The sequence below is a fragment of the Entelurus aequoreus genome, linkage group LG12 (assembly GCF_033978785.1).
Source record: "Entelurus aequoreus isolate RoL-2023_Sb linkage group LG12, RoL_Eaeq_v1.1, whole genome shotgun sequence".
NCBI classification, from domain to species: domain Eukaryota; kingdom Metazoa; phylum Chordata; class Actinopteri; order Syngnathiformes; family Syngnathidae; genus Entelurus; species Entelurus aequoreus.
Genome location: NC_084742.1, coordinates 30,134,726 through 30,143,347, shown reverse-complemented (window position 1 = coordinate 30,143,347; position 8,622 = coordinate 30,134,726). Strand labels below are relative to the sequence as shown.

At 39.0% G+C, this 8,622-nt stretch overlaps 1 protein-coding gene across 1 annotated transcript; it reads left to right on the top strand.

Annotated features, from left to right (window-relative positions):
- Nucleotides 1-1,235: 1,235 nt before the first annotated feature.
- gal (galanin/GMAP prepropeptide) lies at nt 1,236-7,108 on the top strand. Its single transcript, XM_062066957.1, has 6 exons — nt 1,236-1,350; nt 1,432-1,503; nt 2,627-2,681; nt 3,590-3,676; nt 5,152-5,223; nt 6,837-7,108. Exons 1-6 carry the CDS (start codon nt 1,270-1,272, stop codon nt 6,881-6,883), a joined length of 414 nt encoding a protein of 137 aa, XP_061922941.1. The 5' UTR covers nt 1,236-1,269; the 3' UTR covers nt 6,884-7,108.
- The last annotated feature ends 1,514 nt before the right edge of the window (nt 7,109-8,622 follow it).

The window sequence follows — 8,622 nt, the reverse complement described above, 5'->3', positions numbered from 1 at the left end:
ACAGTCTACCAAGTCAAATTCCTTGTACATACTTGGCCAATAAATCTCATTCTGATTCTGAACTCAAATAGCACAGACAGAGTCAGCAACACGTAGGAGTCGTTGATTTGGTACTCATTTCCGAGGAATGATGCGGGCAAAATGATTAGTTTGTCACGCACAATATTTTGCCATGTGGATAACCGAGACGATAAACAAAAACCAGAAGCCAGATTTCCCTCTCCCGTTCTCAGGCCAGCTGGGAGACAACATCTTTCCAGCATCCTTCAAGGCTTGCTAGAAGAAGACAGAGTAAATGAAGTTGTTTGATTTGTTAGTTTTAGCAGTGAAGGAATGATACTGTACTCGCACTTTTGGAAGGGCTAAACATTTGTCACACTAATATTTTGTTGGATGAAATATTCCTGACATGTGCTGGTCTTGTTGAGCTTTTAGTTGACGTTCTTCTGCTTACGTGGCTGTACGACATGTGTTACTGATACAAGTCAGCAACATAAATGCAACATTGCTGCCCCGTGTACTGAGACCAGGCCCTTTTAAAAAGTTAACACGAATAATACACTTTTAGATCAAAATATTATGAACATGGACTATTGATTACAAGAAAAGACAATAAATTGTCATCTACAAACTCAAACTCAACTGCTGGTGATACTTTTCAACAACAAAAAGGATAAAGTTACCAAGATCATTATTCGGTAAACATCAGGGGTTTTTTTTCCATATAAAAAACAGAACAAAAATATTAGGGATGCTGAAAAAAATCAAACAGAAAGAATACTCGAATCATGATTCTTATTCAACCCAAGTCTAAATTGAGTCGTAATATTTAAAAATGTATTAAAAATATAAATATTTTTTATGCCATCTCCTGCTTACTCGCTGCTCGAATACATCATATGTTAGCGGCCAAGAGGAGCTATTGTAACCGGTAACTGTTTTGAAAGGTTTTCATATATGATAAAACAAATGATATATTTTTGAGAATCGGTTTGATTGAGGATCGTGTTGAATTGATTCCTAATGCAATTGTCACCCCAAGAATTGGAATCGAATCAAATTATGAGTAAGATTCACATCTCTAGAAAATATACAATAGTTACAAGTAACTGCTATCCAACAGGCAGAAGTAGAACACAACATTTAATCAAATGTTGTCCGAGGTTGTCAAACAAAAAGCGGATCATTACGTGATGTCATTATATTCTGCTTTCTCCTGACTGGTAAGAGAGAGCTGCTGACGCTGAGCAGGAGGACAATAAAAGGTGAATGAAGTGTCCATTTCATCACACAAGAATTTCAGCTGGACTCAGAGAGGAGCAGACATCATTTTACTATCTTCTTACCAAGGTAAGATGTTGCTTATGAATAAAGACAACTTATTTTATTTTAAATTTGAACAACTTTATTCTCTCTTTACTTACCCCCAAGATGAACAGGTGCTTTGGGATTTTGTGTGCATCGCTCCTCTTTTTTTCAATGTTCTCTGACACCATCCAGCTGGTAAGTTACAAACATGACATAATTATTATCTGGTCTATTATCTGGTCAATACTTGAAATTGGACAAGTCATAGAAAAAGATTCCAAAGGGCAACCTTTTTTAATATATATTGTCATCTGTCATAATTAGGGGTGTAACTGTACGCCATCATCACAGTTTGGTGTGTAAGGTCACAATTAAGTTAGGGTGCAAAATGTAAAACTGCTTGCTTAGCTTTTAATAATTTTAAAAATGGAACAAAAACAGCACACTGTTAGCAAGTAATTCTAAAAAAACAACAATATATAATGGTTTACAATATTTCATTCTAATAAAATGCAACAATGAACATATGTACAACAGTAACAGTTTGAACAGTGTTAATAATTATTATTGGTTGAAGTGCAACATTAATAGTTTTTTCAGTTTGTAACTCTGCACTGTCAAAATAGTTGAAACGGTGACATTTATCTTATTAGAATTGTTGCTGTTGTAAAAAATATGTCACATCAGGCTTTCCATAAGTCTAAAATCCTGATATCAATATTTTCCTATGCTTCATATGGATTACTTTCTACCAATGATTGTCACACACACACTAGGTGTGGCAAAATTATTCTCTGCATTTGACCCATCACCCTTGATCACCCCCTGGGAGGTGAGGGGAGCAGTGGGCAGCAGCGGTGGCCGCGCCCGGGAATCATTTTTGGTGATTTAACCCCCAATTCCAACCCTTGATGCTGAGTGCCAAACAGGGAGGTAATGGGTCCCATTTTTTAGTCTTTGGTATGACTCGGCCAGGGTTTTTGAACTCACAACCTACTGATCTCAGAGCGGACACTCTAACCACTAGGCCACTCAAGAAATATGATACGAAAAGAATTAGAATTGGTAAGTGGCTTTAAAATTTGATTTATTGGCAGAAAAAGAAGGTTTTAGGAAGCAATTACCAGGGATAGTCACACCACTGTACCTCCAAAATGTTTTCTGTACATCACTTAAGGGCTTCATGAGTTCATGTCAAGTACAAAGCTGTATCGGACATATTTAAAGCAGTATGACTTCTTATTGATGAATATAACAACATAAATACTGTTGTGAATTATATTATGAAGTTTCATTTTTTTCCATTTCCATCCTACAGGCAAAGGAGAAAAGAGGCTGGACTCTCAATAGTGCCGGCTACTTATTAGGTCCCCGTAAGTACTGAGCTCACAACTATAACTTAGTGCTTATTATTGTACTTACAGTAATCCTTAGGGTGAGTCCAGCCACCGTACGGAGGACACTCATTTGTCCATGTCTATGACTTAAAAAAAATATTGTCTATATGGTCTGAATAAAATCCCTAATATAGACAAACTTTTTAACAATATTTATCCGTCCATCCATTTTCTACCGCTTGTCCCTTTCGGGGTTGCGGGGGGTGCTGGAGCCTATCTCAGCTGCATTCGGGCAGAAGGCAGTGTACACCCTGGACAAATCGCCACCTTATATTTATTGATATTATATATTAAGATTAAAGATTAAAGTACCAATGATTGTCACACACACACTAGATGTGGTGAAATTTGTCCTCTGCATTTGACCCATCCCCTTGGGGAGCAGTGGGGAGCAGTGGGCAGCAGCGGCGCCGCGCCCGGGAATCATTTTGGTGATTTAACCCCCAACTCCAACCCTTGATGCTGAGTGCCAAGCAGGGAGGGAAACGGGTCCCATTTTTATAGTCTTTGGTATGACTCGGCTGGGATTTGAACTCCAACCTACCGATCTCAGGGCGGAGTTCAAATCCCAGCCGAGTCATACCAAAGACTATAAAAATGGGACCCGTTTCCCTCCCTGCTTGGCACTCAGCATCAAGGGTTGGAGTTGGGGGTTAAATCACCAAAATGATTCCCGGGCGCGGCGCCGCTGCTGCCCACTGCTCCCCAAGGGGATGGGTCAAATGCAGAGGACAAATTTCACCACATCTAGTGTGTGTGTGACAATCATTGGTACTTTAATCTTTAATTATATTGATGAGACAAAATGATTATTAATTGTTCACTGATATGTGCCACACAAATTTTTCTTGAGAGACAATTGGATAATTACTTCTACTGTACAGATGGTGTAAATGGACACAAGGTATTGGGAGACAAGCCTGGTCTTGCTGGCAAGAGAGACATGGACCAGGAGGAGGACTTCCAAACAGGTTGGTGTGGTTAAGTATTTCATGTGCAGTATAGTAACTGTATGTTCTAATATTATCTGTTGTACACTATCAACTATCCTTTGCAATAAGGAATTTTCAAGCAAAAAATGGCCAAATAAACTAAAATATCAATACTACAATAGTTTTAGCCACTATATGAGACAGTGGATGTTAAAGCCAGTACAGTATATGTCTTATTTTCTTGTTCTATTATTATGTCTACTATATTGGATTAAATGAATTTATAGGTGACAGACACTGTGGGTGTTATTCCATGTTTAGATAGAGTGCTCTCATAAAGTAAAAAAATATATTTAGAAGGTCGTAAAAGTTTTTTTTCATACTTAATCCATGTCGACTTGTAACTAATAATTCTTATTTCCTGGAAATTCATTTACCACACTCAGGCCCAGAACCAATTAACAGCATTAAAAAAAGGTTTTTGTACCTGAGTCTTTAGTGGAGACTTACTGACTTAATACATTTTAATTAAAAAAAACCCATCATACTCCCCAGATATGCTAATAAACGGAATAAATATTGATTCCCAGCCGTATGATTTGCGATGCTCATTAAATTATAGGCTGCCACTGGTCCATAGGTTATATCAGTGGTCCCCAACCACCGGGCCGCGGCCCGGTACCGGTCCGCAGACCGATTGGTACCGGGCCGCACAATAAAAAAATTTAAAAAAAATTACTATCCATCCATCCATCCATCTTCTTCCGCTTATCCGAGGTCGGGTCGCGGGGGCAGCAGCCTAAGCAGGGAAGCCCAGACTTCCCTCTCCCCAGCCACTTCGTCCAGCTCCTCCCGGGGGATCCCGAGGCGTTCCCAGGCCAGCCGGGAGACTATTAATTATTAAATCAACATAAAAAACACAATATATACATTATATATCAATATAGATCAATACAGTCTGCAGAGTTACAGTCCGTAAGCACACATCATTGTATTTCTTTATGAAAAAAAATAAAAATAAAAAAATACCCCCCCCCCCCCCGGTCCGTGGGACAAATTTTCAAGCGTTGACCGGTCCGCAGCTACAAAAAGGTTGGGGACCACTGGGTTATATGGTTGGTTATGGTTAGGATTTATTTATTTGTTATATCACATGATTATATTTGCACAATTCAACATATCAAAAAGTAGCAAACAAACCCTTTCCCGGAGGCAAGCTAGCAACACCTTCTGGGTTGGCTCACATCTTTTCTGGAAAGAGAATTGATCTATAACAATGTCAAACACAAACATTTCTCCTACTCTGTCAGACATAGTGGGCAGTTTCAACTAATCAGAGGGTGGAAATGCCTCTTAGCGTTTGCCTCTCAGGCCCTGAGAGGCAAATCTAAAAACTGATTTGTTCGAGAAACATCAATCAATCAATCAAAATGTATTTACATAGCCCTATATATATGTATATACTATACTTATACTTAAAAATATCAACATAGTTTGTGGCTCTGTGTTTCCAGATACCCAAAGGAACGCAGATGAAGACATTTTCCACACTGTTATTGACTTCCTGTCATACCTCAAATTTAAAGGTATTTATAACATTATTTCTGCCAATGGAGTTATCTACAATAGTGCCTCAACTTACAAGCCTAATTTGTTTTGCGATGGAGCTCTTAACTCAAAAAATGTGTATCTATTTTTAATGTAACATGCCTTTTGAAAATAAAAACTAATTAAAGTTCCCCATAAGAATGGATGTAAATATGAATAACGGGTTCTAGCCTTGACAAAAAGTTTTTCTTGGTTTGATTTACAACTGATTCATATCGCAATTTTGAGGCCAACTCTTCTCTCGACCTACATCCAGCTGCCTGCCGGCGCATCTGACTGCTGATTGGTCAGTTGCTGCTTTCTGTCACGGAACGGCAGCCAATCAATGAGCTTGTGGACGGTGTAAAAGGAAAGAGCAAAAAAAAGGTTCAGTCCCAGACTTGACTCCTGGGGAGGGGGTCCAGACTGAGGCCAAGAAGAAAAAATTAAATCTCAATAGCCATAAGCACATATAAACATGTTACATAGAATCCACAAAACTTGCAACAGAAAGGAGAGAGAGTAGGGGCTACGGTGGAAGGCTGCTGCTATCTAAAGCTCTGCTCAGCTGTCCATCACCCCTAAGGGATTCAAGCGGTGGTGAAGGCGTGGGGTCGGGGTGGGGGTGTGTGTGTGCATACGCCCATTTTCCCGGGTGTGGTGTTGTTGTGTCTATAGGCCTAGAGTCGCCCTACAGGCGTTACGGGCAAAGTTCAACTCCCAGGTGTTGTTGAAGGAGGCAGGGAGGTCAGAGCTGCTATCACTGAGGTGTCCTTGGGGGATGTTTTCAGAACAGCCTTCTTCTGTTATGAGCAGTGTCAAGGCCATTTGAGGGAGTCGAAACGTAGGTAAGGATTGTAGTTTTCCAAGCGGGCATACATTTTAATGGCTTGTCTGATCTAATCGTCCATGCTGGCTCTCAAGGTGATCACTTTTCGCATTTCAATAAGCCTCTTAGTGTTGTGATCCAACTTACGATTCAGTTCAGAAATCGCCACAGTCTGTGTTCCCACAGCTCGACCCATGCCTTCCATTGCGACGGGCAGCCTTTGGGCTCCTTGAATGGCTGCCATCGTCTTCCGAATTTGATGATACACCAAAACAATGCCCAGCCCAATCAGCAGATACCCTACGATCACGGTTCCAAATAAGTAGATGTTTTCCACATCCTCAAAAGCAAGCACTGAGAGGCACATGATTCTCTATTCCTCCCAAGAGTCTCTCACGTACCCCGCAGCAATTGTTCCGTCAGGGCAGCCAGGCTCCCCAGAACTTATTTACCTCGTCGAGAAGATTTTGTCAACTGAGTTGAGAGTCCAGCTTATCAATTCCCTGTTAGGTGTTTATATTTCGGAGGACAGCGCAGAGAAAGAGACTCTTTAAAAAGTATAGACAAGGCAAGACAAAGAGAGCAAGCAGGGAGAGACAGAGAGGGAGGAAAATGCGCCCGCCTCCACCAAATGCCAGAAAGCCAGAAAAACTTTGTGACACCATGAGTTCAAATCAAGCACAAAGATATATAGGACACATTTAAATATTGTGTTAATGTATGAGTATATGTTTCCTTTATGCATTTTGAAGTGTGCGCTGACATGTTTTTTGTAATTTGCAGAAATGATTGCCTTGGAAAGCCTGGCATCCTCTGTGACATCTGATTAAACGGCTAATGCATCGTCATATATCAACACCGTCATACCCAACTGTTTGTACTGAAATAACTGTTGTTAACTTGACAGTAAATGTACTTGTCTTCTCCAACTATTTTGTTAGTGGTTGTCTGGTAATAACCATCATATTGAGCTTGGTTGTCACCCAATACAGACATGATGATATTTAATAACATTTATTTTGAAATGTAAATAAACATTATATCAAAGGTGTAAATGTGACTGGAATGAGTTGACTGGAGACGTCCATACTGTAATAGCTCCCAGCATGTTTATAACCATGCTGACAACGGAGTAAAAATAAACAAAATTCACTGGACAATTCTTTGTTTGAATGCAACATTTAACATATTGACACTTTTTGAAGTACTGGAATAAAAAAAGCTAACCTCTCAGTGTTGCCAACTTAACGACGTTCTCGTTATATCTTGTGCCATTTTGAGATGTTTTGGAGACATGAAAGCACGTATCACTCTGCAGTTGAGCATCAGGTGCTGCCATGAGCCTCTTCTCAGTCCTCGCAGGCGGTCAGGTTGACAGTAGCCTCACGCAGCAGTCCCAGCAGCAGTCAAAGCTGAGAGGAGACCGAGTGTGATGTAAATGTAATGCAATGTTTTTTCACCATTACAAAAAAAATACAAAATTAATTACCTATAGTCAAAAGATTAGGTTTCTTTGTGAATATCACAACTCTGCAGTCTTTTGATCAAACACTATTAACATTTAACAGTGCAGTACAACATTGATTTCAATGTAAAGAAAACAAACTAGGAATCAACAGAAGAATGTTCGTTTGCAGTCCTAATTATATGTGGCATTTTTAAACTCACTTTTTTAGCTCTTCCTGCATGTTATTCCTCTCTCCTACAACATCCATTGTAATCAATTATACAAAGTGAGGTGATGACGTAGTCTAGCGACTTCTACGACAGTTAATAGCTCCATTCCTTACTGAGCAGTTGGCAACACTCTAACTTCCTGGTGGCCTGGCCAACTGAAGTTGCAACATTTCTCTCAAGCAATTGTTTAAGGGTTTGTGTGTGTTTTAAGGCATTCACTGCATTTTTTTTTATCATTTGTTGTTTTACTTTTATCTTGCAGCTTTTATGTGATTACAACATTGTTGCATTTTTTTTTAGTTGTAAATCATTTCTGTTTCAGACATTGCTGTGCTTTTGTCAGATAAGACAAGGACAAAAGCGCAGAAATATATCTGTTTTTTTCTCTCATAAACAAACAAACATTGCCTTTCAATTTGTAACAAATCAGTGCAGTAACAATATATGGAAGCAATAGAAAAGTGAACATAACACTTTTTTTTTTTTTAACAATAAATACAAACAAACAATATCTGCTAAAGAACAAGACGAGAACAATTATAACATACAGGTGAAATTAAAAAAATGAGTATCATGCAAATGTTTGTTTATTCCAGCAATTAGATTTATATTGGTATTGGTACAAGAATGGGTATACTTTCAAATAAGATGTCATGTATTGACACAACGCTAGCATCCAACAAATTAGCCCTTGTCAGTGGAATAATATCGGCAAAACAAGTATTTGAAGTGATCACTTCCAAATAAAGTGCTCCATAAATGTGGACATAACTGTGCAAGGAAGACCGATACATAAAAAGTGGTGCTTTGAAAATGCTGATTGGGAAAAATGTAGAAGATCAACTAAAATAATCTCGGTAGAGGAAGATATAGACATTTGCAATAAATATAT